Source organism: Geotrypetes seraphini, chromosome 7 (assembly GCF_902459505.1).
Source record: "Geotrypetes seraphini chromosome 7, aGeoSer1.1, whole genome shotgun sequence".
Lineage (NCBI taxonomy): Eukaryota > Metazoa > Chordata > Amphibia > Gymnophiona > Dermophiidae > Geotrypetes > Geotrypetes seraphini.
The window spans coordinates 106212187-106228170 of NC_047090.1; the positions used below are offsets into that span (position 1 = coordinate 106212187).

At 40.2% G+C, this 15984-nt stretch overlaps 1 protein-coding gene across 3 annotated transcripts in view; it reads right to left on the reverse strand.

The window, feature by feature from the left end:
- Window positions 1-654: 654 nt before the first annotated feature.
- DCAF5 (DDB1 and CUL4 associated factor 5) overlaps window positions 655-15984 on the reverse strand; it is a 191327-nt gene continuing 175997 nt past the window's right edge. For all 3 annotated transcript variants that reach the window (XM_033951097.1, XM_033951096.1, XM_033951098.1), the window contains exons 8-9: window positions 13013-13140; window positions 655-4965 (exon numbers count right to left, since the gene is read on the reverse strand). In XM_033951097.1, coding sequence (XP_033806988.1) covers window positions 3154-4965; window positions 13013-13140 — 1940 coding nt within the window. In that variant the 3' untranslated portion in view covers window positions 655-3153. The remainder of the gene's footprint in view (window positions 4966-13012; window positions 13141-15984) is intronic.

The following is a 15984-nucleotide window of genomic DNA, read 5'->3' on the forward strand; positions in this document are numbered from 1 at the left end:
ATTTCAAATACGCTGAAGGAACTTGCAAGACCAAAATGGGTCACATTCATAACAGCAGCAAAAAATAAAAAGCAAGCTAAATAAATAAATACACACAACCAGTAAGACACTTTCTCAGGTTAAAAAAGAAGCCAATGAAAAATGGTCCTATATTCCTTACCTAAGAATAGTCAAAACTGCATAGTTCAAATAGAAAGTGTGCCCTTTTTTTATCGATACCAAATTATGCTGAGGTTGATTCAGTTTTCCATATCTGGTATGCATCTTCAGTTTGACAGTGAAACACAGAACTGGCCGGTCTCAAAGGGCACGTCTCTTGGCCAGACTAACTTTTCAAACCGTTATGTTGTGCTTTCAAAGTTGAATGGGATAAACTCTTCCCCATTTTCAAAGTTTTGCTTCAAGCATGCCCATTTATGGAAAGTTTGTAAACAAATTCTTGTTGACAATGATTGAACACATGTACAAGAAAGATAATACTGTATACAGGAAGTAGTTGACGTGATTATTACTTCTAATACAAAAGGATAAACAAGGTTTCCAATTTAATAAACTTTAAAGAAAGAATTCTCTGTTTTGCAATCTTAAGTTACTAATATTTAAAAATTCAAAATTTACAGCAGTATGAGGATATCAGTAACCAAATTAAATTAGAATTACAATCATTTATTACATGCGATTGAAAGATATCCCAAGTTATTACAGAATTTGTTCAAAGATGTAAAAGGAACAGGTATTGATTTATTACTCTGAATGATATGTGCAAAAGAAATTTAAAATGCCATGGTTGGCCATGTTTCCTCAGGTCAAGAAGTGAAACATAAGGAGTCAGCAACGGTGGTGGCCTTTTCCCAGCATTAATGTTTATCACGGCATATAACATGCGTATTTAAAACACCATGTGATACATCAAGTTACAATAACTTCTTTGGCCAGGGTATTTTTAAATTTGTTTTACAATTTTTCTTCTGAACCAGAGATGTGGGTAGAAAATTTTCCATTTCGCCTAAAAATTCATTAACAACATGAATGCATACCAATGCAATATTACCTAGGCGTGCTAACCGATCTAGCGTGTGCTAAATGCTAAGGCGCTCATAGAATATAATGGGCGCCTAAGCATTTAGTGTACGCTAATTTTTTTTTTTTTTTAAGCGCACCTTAGTAAAAGGATTCCTAAGCTTTGCAATCTCAAGTTTTGAATCTGTTTAGTATAATGTTTACATCATAACTATTGATTTTTCTCTCCTCATTCAAAATATTTCAGTTCAACCATTTAGCTATTTGAAAAAAAAAAAATTTTGAGAAGACGTCTGGGAGACTAATATAAATAATATGTTGGTGGTTAATTTTTTAACTAAATATATAGGTTAAATAGCATGCCAATTCAGACCTCAAATCTATTTAGGGCATCAGGAAAAACAGCAAATAAAGCTTTCCAAGAACATTTTTATGCTAAATTCTATGCAAGAAAACCAAGTCTGCATGGACAAATTTTCAGATTTGAAATTTCCTAGCAAACCCACATTTCTGCTTAGACATGACATGCCTCTCATCAATTTACCATGTTCATTCTTTATCCATTTTAATCATGTTGCCTGAATTCACATATAGATTCTTCCTTCATCCTCTTGCTATTTCATTCTGTATTACTCTGGTTATATTTTTTCATATGGTGAGATGACACCTCTTCAGCTCTCATTACTACTGGTCACTTTGAGAATGAAATGGACGTTATTTCTCATCAGTTTGAGTCTACACTTTTTTCCTATTTTACTTTTCTTTCTTTTCATTGAGACCTTTGTATGCAGCCTTGCCTCTTCCTGTACTGATGGCCATAAGATTCTGGTGTCTTTCTTGATATTTCATTGAAGACAAGCTTCAGCAATGACAATTAACTCTTTCACACGGTAGGGGAAATGGTAAATTAAACACCAAAACTATACATTCTCTTTTACTCTCTTAGGCTCCCTTTTACTAAGGCAATTAGTGTGGGGCAGCAAGGTAACTGCTGAAGCCCTTTAAATCCCTATGGGCCTTGTTGTGGTTGCTGCGTGGCACTCGCTAACATTGCTTAGTAACAGGGGGGTCTTATTTTGAAGTCTTATAAGTGCAAATGCAAACTTTATCAGACCCATATAACTAAACGAAAGCTGTAATTTTTAACCTGGAAAATTTCCTCACATCAATATAGTGAGTCAGTAAAAAGCTATACAATTGTATTTTGTGCTCATTCTCTAATTCCTCTCTCATGGTTGCTTCTGCTCCATGCTTATCTTGTAATACTAAAAATCAATACCTATTACAGCCCTTGACTTTGGGAACATAATAGAGCTATTATATATGCTGAGGATGTTCGTGGCCATTGCTTTCAGATACGAGCACCCTATTGTTACAACCCACTTATGTATAAAACTGTAAAACAGCCCCTTTGGGTAATGGAGTAGATGTAGGTAAGATGTGTTATCATTGGTTAAAATATCTTTGCAAAACATTTCAATTTTTACTGCAGTGCACATAGTCATCATTAAAACAAAGTTTTTTAACATAAAAAAATTAGACTTGCAAAAAGAAACTTTTTCTATTTACTGTATTAGTTCTGAAATTACGTTATTAAAGGCCATCATTGTTAAGTGCTTTAATTCAAATTTTTCTACTTATCAGAATTATACAGAGATTTATATTGTCAAGATATAACAAAGTAAAACTGCTTTCTCATAAGTAAATTGGAAAAATCAGATGACAGTTTCTACTTGCTGCGCAATGCTCCAAGAATCCTAACAGTGTGATCTGACAAAATTCATTTTAAGGTTAGAAAACCCTTCACTATTATCAAAGCTAGCTTACAAAAATCCTCCAAACAGAAGACAATTTTTCTTAAACAGCCAAGCCGGGTGGCTGAACAAACTTGCACATGTACACACAAAGATACCTACCTCAACAAGGACCGATTTAAACAGAACCTTGTAAGGGTAAACTATAAATGGATCTTGTAATCAAGGAAATGGTTGGATTTTTGTATAGCATAAGCTGCCAACAACTAAAACAAACTCATTTAAGAATGTAACGGATCATCAGAAACACACCATTTCTGAACTAGGCTCATCAGGTTTTAATACTTTCTTTCAGAGAGATCTAAACATTGAATGTTTATTATGTTTTTAATTTCTTTTCTGATGAAGAGTTCTCTGAATCTGTGTCTTCATAATCTGCTCTGGTCCTTTTCAGTCCCCCAAGATTTCGATGACTCACAGTGTCCATCAGGTGCAAATCTGTAATATCATCTTTTGTACTTGAGTCATAAGCATTAGGGTCCATTTCGGACAAACAGCTGTCTTTATGCAGGGTCCCACCTATCTGTTCCAGGTTGATTATATCTGTATTTAAATGAATCTGTGAACCTGTGACAGTTTCTTCATTTCCAAAACTCTGTCCATTGTTGCTGAGATATGAAAAGCAGGGGAGTATATGGCCATTATTGTGACCTGCACAAGGGGTCTCAAGAACCCTCTCTTCTGTTTCACCAGTCTGGGTTTTGGCACAATTGTCTGATCCACTACTAGTTGTGACAGGACAGAAGGAATCCTTTGGGATTATGACGGAGTGTGGGATTGCTGATTGTTGACATTTCTGAATGTTCTTTTGCTCTACAAGGGCAGTATTTTGACTACATTGTTCATCTGTGTGGTTGCTCATACCTTTGCAGACAGCGTTGCCATTAAGCTTTTTAGTTTCAAAGGAGTGGTCCATGGAGCCAATGCTGGTGTCTTGAGAAGAGTTTTCTGGATCTTCTGACCCATGCTGATTGTCAAATTCATGTCCTAGACCTTGGCTATTACTAGTGTTTTCTTTCAAGGTACAATGTTTAAAAATTTCTTTTCCATGAGCTTCAGGAGGAAGATCTTTAGCATCATGAGATGCTAAGAAACATACACTACTTGCATCCTCCCAGACTGAAGGGGTAGCACTGTTCCTTCCACTAGTTCCTGGTATTCCTTCCTCATTATCTCCACTTCCATGTGAAGGCTCTCCATCTTTACTAGCTGAATAAGATATATAAGAACACTGAAGCCATTTGTAAGCTTTGTAGATCTTCCTCTCTACTGAATCAATGTTTGGGCATAGAATAGTCTTTTCTTTGGGAACCTTTATCTCTTTAGGTCTCATCTCAGGTGAAGAAGCTGGAGATGATGAAAGATCATCCACTTTTATCTGGGGATAATCATAGATGTCTTCACCTATATAGGCATTTTCATTTTCTGACTTCATGCCAGTCCTCTGTTCATTCTGCAGCTTTTGTCGACATCTCAAGGCATTGCGCTGACGTGTTGACGTTCTTCGTTCATTTAGTTCTTCCTCATCCTCACTGCTGCTACTACTAGAGCAACTACTAGATCCATTTTCCTCAGGACTAGGTGATCTCGGCCTTGGGAAAAGGTCTGTCTCCACCTCTGTTTCACAAGCATTATCATCAGAATCATACTCATTAGAAAGAGCCAGCAAACGTTTATCTTGGTATCTTCTGAGTGAAGATAACCTCTGCTGACGTGATGACACATTTTCTCTGGTAGGGGGAGATTCAGTTGACCCTGGGGTCCCTAAATTATATGCAGCCTCATCAGATTCTTCTGCTAATGGAGGAGGAGACTGTGGCAGAGAGGTAGAAGATTCTGAGTCACTATAACCTGAGCGTTCACTTATACCAGTATGAAGCTGTAAAATGGTACTATCACTATCCGAGTCAGAGCTCCAACCCTCTATCTCCCGGCGTACCAGTGAGTCAAAGAAAGCCATCATTCTTGGATCCTCTTGCACAGATTGGTTAGCATAATCGTGGGATAGGCCACTGCCACTGTTAAGCACAAGACTGATATACTCTTCATGCGTATACAGACAACGTGAATCATCTTCTATTCTACCATCCAGATCTCCAGAGCAGTCAGGCTGTTTGTAAGGACTCCATATCTAAAAAGAAATAATGCATTAAAAAACATTATTTATCTACCATCCTAATGGCTGAAATTTAACAAATGGTACACAAAATTGTCCTTATTTAACAATGTCAAAATATATCAATTCTATATAAACTTTCTTTTAATGGAATATCTCCCTTTATCAAGTGATGAATGCTTTTAAGTATGAACATACCTGAGTTCTCCATTGTCTCAACATTTCAGATTCCTACATCACTTCTTCATGTCTGCAGAATTCTATTTTTATACAATAGGTGTTGCATACTTACTCCTGATAACACAGTATTAAACTTTGTCAGTGAACCTACTTGTTTCCAGGGAAACAAGGATCATTGTCATGCGGACTGGCATGTCATCCTTTAGTACATTTAAATCTCACCAACAAGCCTGATGTTGAATGAACGCATGTAACAAAAGGGTCCTTTGTAGAAAAAAATGCTGTTAAATCTGAGGAGCTCCTCCTTTACTAGATCCTGTTTCTTTTCTCCCAAGTAAATTTCACAGTATGTGAGAAAGATTATACAAAATCAGTTTGTGAAAATATTGGCTATAGTTCACATTGCCAGTATAGGTTTTTAAAAAAATAGTTATTGTACTTGCTATGCTACGAGCAAAGCAGTAACTGAGAAGTACAAATATGAAAATTGTATAAGGGGAAAAGATTGGATTAGACTTGTTGATTAAATGTATTATGTCAGTGCTTTGTTTATAACCCATAGGCCAGATAGGAGAATCTGAATGAAATATAAAATGCAGAAGCATCTTAGGGGCCTTAGCCTGTGCTGTTACAGCACAAGAGTGACAACTGTTACTGCAGTGGCTTGACAGTTAGTATCAGGGCCAGTCTTAGGCAAGGGCAAGAGGCGCAGTCACACAAAACCCAATGGCCCGACATCCCCTTATTTTCACCCTGTCCAAGTCTCTCTCACCTTCTGTCCATGCTGTGCAGGGGGTTGCTGGCAGCAGGATTCTGATATGCTAACAGCATCTTTCCTGATGCTGTCCCTCTGTCACGAGTTGCCTCTCTCTGATGCAACTTCCTGTTTCTGTGGCAGCCTACAGAAGAGGGACAGCGCTGAGAATGCTGACGGCAGTATATGAGATTCGCTGCCACCGGCGACTCCCTGCATAGTGTGGTCTTGACCTTGGGGCCGCCGCGTGAGTGGACTGCTGGGCAGGATGGGCATCTGGTCTGACCCAGCAGCGACAATCCTTATGACAGGTTGGGCTGTGGGGCCCCTTGGAGTAGCTGGTTTTTAAAGTAGCCCGGGGGGAGGGGGTTCAAAGAGGGGGGGGGGAAATGGGAGTGGGAAAAGGTGAAGGGGAAGGAATGATGGGTCTGGAAACTGGAAAAAGAAATGTTGAACAATGGGATTAAGGGAGGGAAAAAGAAAGGAGAAGGATGGGCAGTGGTGTGGAGGGAGGGGGAGAGATATGGGTGGGAGGGCAGTTGGGAAGAGAAAGGGAGAGATAGTGGACCTGGGGGTGGTGGGGAGTGAAGGAACTGGATGGGAGAGCAGTCTGGAAGAAAAAGAGAGACGTTGGACCTGGGAAAAAAAGGAACAGAGAGGGAGAAATGTTTGGTTTGGGAGTGGAAGGGAGGGAGAGATGCAGCATCTCTTTCTATCCAATTGTTCAGCATCAAAGTGTGTGGTAAGGGAGAAGAAGAATAGAAAAGAGAGAAAATAATGTTGGACCATTGGGGGGGGGAGAAGAGATGTGGTAGGGATGTGTAGTGATAATACAAAGGAGTGCCACAGTTACTCTGCAGGAGCAATCAGCACAAAGTAATGTCTAGGGATATGTAACCAAAATAAAATCCCGTTGTTTTCAGGAAAATGACCGGATAATGCAAACTTCAACACAGACATTAAATCTGTTTTATTATACATAAATAATAATCAGCATACAACAAAGCTAGCATGTAATAAAAAATATTTATTTGGGAGCATTAAAAAATCTAATTGATAAAATGCATTAATAATTCCTGAAAAGTTATACTAATTGTTTTCCTAAGACAGAATCATGCCTAACTTCCCTTTTTGCTTTTCAAAGAAAGATTTCTAGCTATCCAAAACCATAGGAGTGATCAAAGCTCACTTTGTGGGTTACTGAGTATAAGGACTGTTCCCTTTCTCTCTTGCTTCAGCCAGTTCAGAACTGCAAGCCAATTCTGCTGAAGCAAGATGGTCAGGAAGGCAATGAATGCTTTCTTCATTCAGCCAGGAAAGTCATTAGTGTACAGTGTTCAAGGCACAACCTTAAATTTCCTCTTCTAGTGCCTGTAGCACTTGTAATTATCCAATACAGTCTAGTGTTTTAGACAGTTGTAGGTCCATTAATTCTTTCTTGCACCTACTGTCTGATAACAAACAGGTTAGAACAACTTCTCTGACAACTGAGACTCTGGATCTTATCCTGCACTGACCAGGGATCTGCCAAATAGTCCGTCATGGTCAACAGTCCAGCTGCTTCTTCATCCAAAGCGGAATTCTTTTTAACTGGCGCAGAAACAATGTTGCCTCCCCAAGGATGTTTCAGCTGTCCACGGCTGGGAATTTCACTCACCCCAGGGCCACACAGTTAACAATATGTATACAAAAATGGTAATCATGTAAGCAGTGTCCTCGATAGCTCAACACATCTTCCGCAAAGATGCAAGTCAGGGAATCTTGCAGAAACATGACAGTATGGCTCAAAGCACAGTATACGAGTATAAATTAGGCCTTAGGCCCACAACACACCTAGGTGAGCGATCAGACATTTATAGGTAGTATGGATAGGGTAGCACTGTTGAAAGAATGAAGGGTAAAGGAATATAGTGAAGGATTTAGATCATCTAAAGTTGTAGATCTAAAGAAGAGTGTTATTTATCAAAACTCAGGGGAAGTGTAACATATTAATTGGTTGGAGGAAGAACAGATGCTTGGTTTTAATCCTATTTCATCATTTCAAGTACAATCTATACTTAGGAAAATTAAACCAAGGCTGCCATCTATGGATAATTATCCATTAGTGGTGGTGAGAGGTCTGAATAAAAGTGCAATTTTTATCAATGGTGAATTATCTTTAGTAAAAGGAGTAGCACCTGTTAAGTGGAAAAGATCAGTAATTAAACCAATATTGAAGGAATTAGCCTTGGTTGCTTAAACTGATGGATAAAGGAGAATCAAACTGAAGATCTTCTTGAAGACCATGATTGATTAAGATTTCTGTGCTGTGTCCCCTCCTGAATCCTCTTATGAAATCTCCTTTTAAGGTACTTGCTGTCTCAAATTTCTCACTTGGAAGGTCGTTTTCTTCACAGCTTTCCCATCTGCATACCGTGTGAGTGAACTTCAAGATCTTATATTGGATTCTCCCTATATAAGATTTTATCATGACAGGGTAGTCCTTCAAATACATCCAAAATTCCTCCCTAAAGAAGTCTCAGAATTTCACCTCAACCAATCCATTGTTTTGTATGTTTTCTTTCCAAAGCTACATTCCCATTCTGGGGAAGCAGCCCTTTACACCTTGGATTGCAAGCGTGCTCTGGCATACTAAGTGGACTGGATTAAATCACCTAAAAGGTCCTCCTAGCTATCTCTCATTTGTTAGTAACAGGCTAGGAGTTGCTGTTTCCAAAAGAACCTTCTCCACTTAGCTAGCGGATTCTATTTCTTTTGCATATACTCAGGCTGGGCTGACACTGCAGTGGGATCAAATAAAAGTCTATCCTATCTTTACTTTCAGGTGAAGCATTTTAATGCTCACCAGGGATGGCTTTGGGAGGACTCTGATGATATAGAACATCTTGAGAATCTTTGTTTAGCTTTGAGGAAATTGAAAAGTCCTATTTCTGTTTTATATAGATTCTTGAGTAAACAGGATTTTCACAAGTATCATTTTATGACTCAGCGGGAAGGAGATTTGGGTTGTGAATTTTCCCACAATGAATGTAAGAGAATCTTTCATGAGGTTCTCAGAACTTTTGTTTGTGTTTTGTTAAAAGAAAATGCTTATAAGGTTCTCACTCATTAGTGTTATACCCCGGAAAAACTTAAAGCTGTGTTCCCTAATGTTGCTACAGATGTATGTTGGTGGTACTTTCTTTCACATCTGGTGGTCCTGTGGGAAACTGCGTCCATTTTAGTCTAAGATAGTGACTTACATGGGAGTGGGCTAGAACTTGGCCTTCTATTTGGACCCTGTGGTCTGATTGCTGGGTTTGCATAACTGCTGAGGTCTACATTGGCAAGTAAATATTAGGTGCTTGTGCTTGGTGGCGGCTAAATGTATCATTGCTCTCTAATGGAAGCAATCCTGTGGTCCCACACATCAAGATTGGCTCTCTAAGCTACATTAGTTGGCAGAAATGGAGAGGTTGACTGACCTCTATCATGGTCAATTTAACCCTATTCAAGAACTTTGGACTCAGTTACAACTGATTTTTTTGACTTCTACAGATAATGCAGTATAATTTTTGTTTATTGCTTTTATTTTGTATTTGGCCCTTATGACTTTCTTTTCATAGTAACATAGTAACATAGTAGATGACAGCAGATAAAGACCCGAATGGTCCATCCAGTCTGCCCAACCTGATTCAATTTAAATTTTTTAATTTTTATCTTCTTAGCTATATCTGGGCAAGAATCCAAAGCTTTATCCTGTACTGTGCTTGGGTTCCAACTGCCGAAATCTCTGTTAAGACTTACTCCAGCCCATCTACACCCTCCCAGCCATTGAAGCCCTCCCCAGCCCATCCTCCACCAAACGGCCATATACAGACACAGACCGTGCAAGTATGCCCAGTACTGGCCTTAGTTCAATTTTTAATATTATTTTCTGATTCTAGATCCTTTGTGTTCATCCCATGCTTCTTTGAACTCAGTCACAGTTTTACTCTCCACCACCTCTCTCGGGAGCGCATTCCAGGCATCCACTACCCTCTAAGTAAAGTAGAATTTCCTAACATTGCCCCTGAATCGACCACCCCTCAACCTCACATTATGTCCTCTGGTTTTACCATTTTCCTTTCTCTGGAAAATATTTTGTTCTACGTTAATACCCTTCAAGTATTTGAACGTCTGAATCATGTCTCCCCTGTCTCTCCTTTCCTCTATGGTATACATATTCAGGGCTTCCACTCTCTCCTCATACATCTTCTGACGCAAGCCTCCTATCATTTTCGTCACCCTCCTCTGGACCGCCTCAAGTCTTCTTACGACCTTCGCCAGATACGGTCTCCAAAACTGAACACAATACTCCAAGTGGGGCCTTACCAATGACCTGTACAGGGGCATCAACACCTTCTTCCTTCTACTGACTACGCCTCTCTTTATACAGCCCAGCATCCTTCTGGCAGCAGCCACTGCCTTGTCACACTGTTTTTTCGCCTTTAGATCTTCGGACACTATCACCCGAAGGTCCCTCTCCCCGTCCGTGCATATCAGCTTCTCTCCTCCCAGCATATATGGTTCCTTCCTATTATTAATCCCCAAATGCATTACTCTGCATTTCTTTGCATTGAATTTTAGTTGCCAGGTATTAGACCATTCCTCTAACTTTTGCAGATCCTTTTTCATATTTTCCACTCCCCCTTCAGTGTCTACTCTGTTACAAATCTTGGTATCATCTGCAAAAAGGCACACTTTTTCCTTCTAACACATCAGCAATGTTACTCACAAACATATTGAACAGGATTGGCCCCAGCACCGATCCCTGAGGGACTCCATTACTCACCTTTCCTTCCTTCGAGCGACTTCCATTAATCACCACCCTCTGGCGTCTGTTCGACAGCCAGTTTCTGACCCAGTTCACTACTTTGGGTCCTAACTTCAGCCCTTCAAGTTTGTTCAACAGCCTCCTATGAGGAACTGTATCAAAGGCTTTGCTGAAATCCAAGTAAATTACATCTAGCATATGTCCTCGATCCAGCTCTCTGGTCACCCAATCAAAAAATTCAATCAGGTTCGTTTGGCACGATTTACCTTTTGTAAAGCCATGTTGCCTCGGATCCTGTAACCCATTAGATTCAAGGAAGTACACTATCCTTTCTTTCATCAAAACTTCCATTATTTTACCAACAACTGAAGTGAGGCTCACCGGCCTGTAGTTTCTTGCTTCAACCCTGTGACCACTTTTATGAATAGGGACCACATCCGCTCTCCTCCAATCCCCAGGAATCACTCCCGTCTCCAGAGATTTGTTGAACAAGTCTTTAATAGGACTCGCCAGAACCTGTCTGAGCTCCCTTAGTATCCTGGGATGGATCCCGTCTGGTCCCATCGCTTTGTCCACCTTCAGGTTTTCAAGTTGCTCATAAACACCCCCCTCCGTGAACGGCGCAAAATCTACTCCATTTTCTCGTGTAACTTTGCTAGACAATCTCGGTCCTTCTCCAGGATTTTCTTCTGTGAACACAGAACAGAAGTATTTGTTTAGCACATTTGCTCTCTCCTCATCATTTTCCACATATTGGTTCCCAGCATCTTTTAGCCTAGCAATTCCATTTTTCATCTTCCTCCTTTCACTAATATATCTGAAAAAATTTTTGTCTCCCTTTTTTACATTTTTAGCCATTTGTGCTTCCGCCTGTGCTTTCGCCAGACATATCTCTCTCTTGGCTTCTTTCAGTTTCACCCTGTAGTCCTTTCTGCTCTCCTCTTCTTGGGTTTTTTTATATTTCACGAACGCCAACTCTTTCGCCTTTATTTTCTCAGCTACTAGGTTGGAGAACCATATCGGCTTCCTTTTTTCTCTTGTTTTTATTGATTTTCTTCACATAAAGGTCCGTAGCCATTTTTTATCGCTCCTTTCAGCTTAGACCACTGTCTTTCCACTTTTCTTATGTCCTCCCATCCTAACAGCTCTTTCTTCAGGTACTCTCCCATTGCATTAAAGTCCGTATGTTTGAAATCTAGGACTTTAAGTATCGTGCGGCTGCTCTCCACTTTAGCCGTTATATCAAACCAAACCATTTGATGATCGCTACTTCCCAGGTGAGCACCCACTCGAATATTAGAGATACTCTCTCCATTTGTGAGGACCAGATCCAATATCGCTTTTTCCCTTGTGGGTTCCGTCACCATTTGTCTGAGCAGAGCCTCTTGAAAGGCATCCACAATCTCCCTACTTCTTTCCAATTCCGCAGATGGAACATTCCAGTCCGCATCCGGCAGGTTGAAATCTCCCAACAGCAGAACCTCCTCTTTCCTTCCAAACTTTTGGATATCCACAATCAGATCCTTATCAATTTGCTGCGGTTGAGTCGGAGGTCTGTAGACTACACCCACGTAGATAGAAGTTCCATCTTCTCTTTTCAGCGCAATCCATATCGCTTCTTCCTCTACCCAGATCCCTTGCATTTCGGTCGCTTGGATATTTTGAACTTCTGCCCTATTTTTGTGGGGTAGGGTGGGGGGAGTTAGGGGGTTACTTTGTTTCTACTTTGTATTGCTAAATTTGCTTGATGGGATGTAATATTTGAAAACATTTTCAATAAAAATTTATTGAGAATAATAAAATTCTATCCTATCTTTATGTGCTATTCCATGGCCACTTAAATGCTGAATATCAACTTTAGTAGATACGTCTTAGCTAACTCAAAAGTGTGGCACAGTGGTTAAAGAGAGTGTGGGGAGTGTGGCACAGTGGTTAAAGCTACAGCCTCAGCACCCTGGGGTTGTGGGTTCAAACCCACGCTGCTCCTTGTGACCCTGGGCAAGTCACTTAATCCCCCCATTGCCCTAGGTACATTAGATAGATTGTAAGCCTGCCGGGACAGACAGGGAAAAATGCTTGAGTACCTGAATAAACTCATGTAAACCATTCTGAGCTCTCCTGGGAGAATGGTATAGAAAATTGAATAAATAAATAAAAATAACTGGATATTCAAAACCAAAGCCCAGACAGGGCCTGGCTTTGAATATTCAATAATAACTCCGTCAGCGGTGAGCAAAATGCCCATTGCTACTGTTTGAATATGAGGCCTCTTATTTTTTTCATTTTTCAAACCCCTTAAAAAATAGTCTTTTGTTAGGTATTTAGAAACTCACCTTTATAATCTTTTCCACACCAGAGGAACAGATCATGTAGGTATGGGGATTGAACCGGACCTGGTTTACAATTGACCGATGTCCTTTCAACACCATAAATGCACCATTGACTACCCGACCAGCACCACCTAAAGACAATAGATGAAAATAATACCTGAAAATGTTACATGCATCACACTTCAATCAAGTTAGATAATATTTTCTAAGGTTTATAACTGTTTTATTTTTGATTAGAACCTCAAAAAATATGTAGAAATACAAAAGGATGGAAGTTGCCATAGAAGGAAAATGCAACTAATCCTCAAGTACAAACATACTGCATAAATGTGCACAAAGTAGCCAGTTTAAAGATGAATGGCATTAAATTTGCATATACTGTACATTAGTTTACTTTAAATCTTAACTTGAAGCAGATTTTAGCTACCTGCCAGGCTTGGTGCTGTTGCAACATGTTCATGAGGCCCAGCATTATTCTAGTCTTAATATGTGAGCTAGTCTAAGTAAGTCTTCAAACTTGACTTACTTTGGAAGTAACATTCCACTGCCAATAAAGCAAAGATGTTTATCTCTAACAGGTGTTCTCTGAGGAAAGGAAGCCGATATGGTTCTCCAACCTAGTGGCTGAGAAAATAAAGGCGAAAGAGTTGGCGTTCGTGAAATATAAAAAAACCCAAGAAGAGGAGAGCAGAAAGGACTACAGGGTGAAACTGAAAGAAGCCAAGAGAGAGATACGTCTGGCGAAAGCACAGGCGGAAGAACAAATGGCTAAAAATGTAAAAAAGGGAGACAAAAATTTTTTCAGATATATTAGTGAAAGGAGGAAGTTGAAAAATGGAATTGCTAGGCTAAAAGATGCTGGGAACCAATATGTGGAAAGTGATGAGGAGAAAGCGAATGTGCTAAACAAATACTTCTGTTCTGTGTTCACAGAAGAAAATCCTGGAGAAGGAATGAGATTGTCTAGCAAAGTTACACGAGAAAATGGAGTAGATTCTGCGCCGTTCACGGAGGAGGATGTTTATGAGCAACTTGAAAAACTGAAGGTGAACAAAGAGATGGGGCCAGACGGGATCCATCCCAGGATACTAAGGGAGCTCAGAGAGGTTCTGGCGAGTCCTATTAAAGATTTGTTCAACAAATCTCTGGAGACGGGAGTGATCCCTGGGGATTGGAGGAGAGCGGATGTGGTCCCTATTCATAAAAGTGGTCACAGGGATGAAGCAGGAAACTACAGGCCGGTGAGCCTCACTTCAGTTGTTGGAAAAATAATGGAAGTTTTGCTGAAAGAAAGGATAGTGTACTTCCTTGAATCTAATGGGTTACAGGATCCGAGGCAACATGGCTTTACAAAAGGTAAATCGTGCCAAACGAACCTGATTGAATTTTTTGATTGGGTGACCAGAGAGCTGGATCGAGGACATATGTTAGATGTAATTTACTTGGATTTCAGCAAAGCCTTTGATACAGTTCCTCATAGGAGGATGTTGAACAAACTTGAAGGGCTGAAGTTAGGACCCAAAGTGGTGAACTGGGTCAGAAACTGGCTGTCGGACAGACGTCAGAGGGTGGTGGTTAATGGAAGTCGCTCGAAGGAAGGAAAGGTGAGTAGTGGAGTCCCTCAGGGATCAGTGCTGGGGGCCAATCCTGTTCAATATGTTTGTGAGTGACATTGCTGAAGGGATAGAAGGAAAAGTGTACCTTTTTGCAGATGATACCAAGATTTGTAACAGAGTAGACACCGAAGAGGGAGTGGAAAATATGAAAAAGGATCTGCAAAAGTTAGAGGAATGGTCTAATGCCTGGCAACTAAAATTCAATGCAAAGAAATGCAGAGTAATGCATTTGGGGATTAATAATAGGAAGGAACCGTATATGCTGGGAGGAGAGAAGCTGATATGCACGGACGGGGAGAGGGTCCTTGGGGTGATAGTGTCCGAAGATCTAAAGGTGAAAAAACAGTGTGACAAGGCAGTGGCTGCTGCCAGAGATGCTGGGCTGTATAAAGAGAGGCGTAGTCAGTAGAAGGAAGAAGGTGTTGATGCCCCTGTACAGGTCATTGGTAAGGCCCCACTTGGAGTATTGTGTTCAATTTTGGAGACCGTATCTGGCGAAGGACGTAAGAAGACTTGAGGAGGTCCAGAGGAGGGCGACGAAAATGATAGGAGGCTTGCACCAGAAGACGTATGGGGAGAGACTGGAAGCCCTGAATATGTATACCTTAGAGGAAAGGAGAGACAGGGGAGATATGATTCAGACGTTCAAATACTTGAAGGGTATTAACGTAGAACAAAATATTTTTCAGAGAAAGGAAAATGGTAAAACCAGAGGACATAATTTGAGGTTGAGGGGTGGTAGATTCAAGAGCAATGTTAGGAAATTCTACTTTACGGAGAGCGTGGTGGATGCCTGGAATGCGCTCCTGAAAGAGGTGGTGGAGAGTAAAACTGTGACTGAGTTCAAAGAAGCATGGGATGAACACAAAGGGTCTAGAATCAGAAAATAAGATTAAATATTGAACTAAGGCCAGTACTGGGCAGACTTGCACGTTTGTGTCTGTATATGGCCGTTTGGTGGAGGATGGGCTGGGGAGGGCTTCAATGGCTGGGAGGGTGTAGATGGGCTGGAGTAAGTCTTAACAGAGATTTCGGCAGTTGGAACCCAAGCACAGTACAGGGTAAAGCTTTGGATTCTTGCCCAGAAATAGCTAAGAAGAAAAAATTAAAAAATTTAAATTGAATCAGGTTGGGCAGACTGGATGGACCATTCGGGTCTTTATCTGCCGTCATCTACTATGTTACTATGAAAGCAAGCTATGTAGTCTTCACAACTGGGAATCCGTAGCAACAGATGGCTATTAGCCAAAAAAGGGAAAAAAAATCTGCCAAATGGCAGCAACAAACATGGTTTTGCCTGACAATTGGCCATTTTTGTTATTTTTTAAAATAATGCAATCTGGAAATAATAAAAATAGA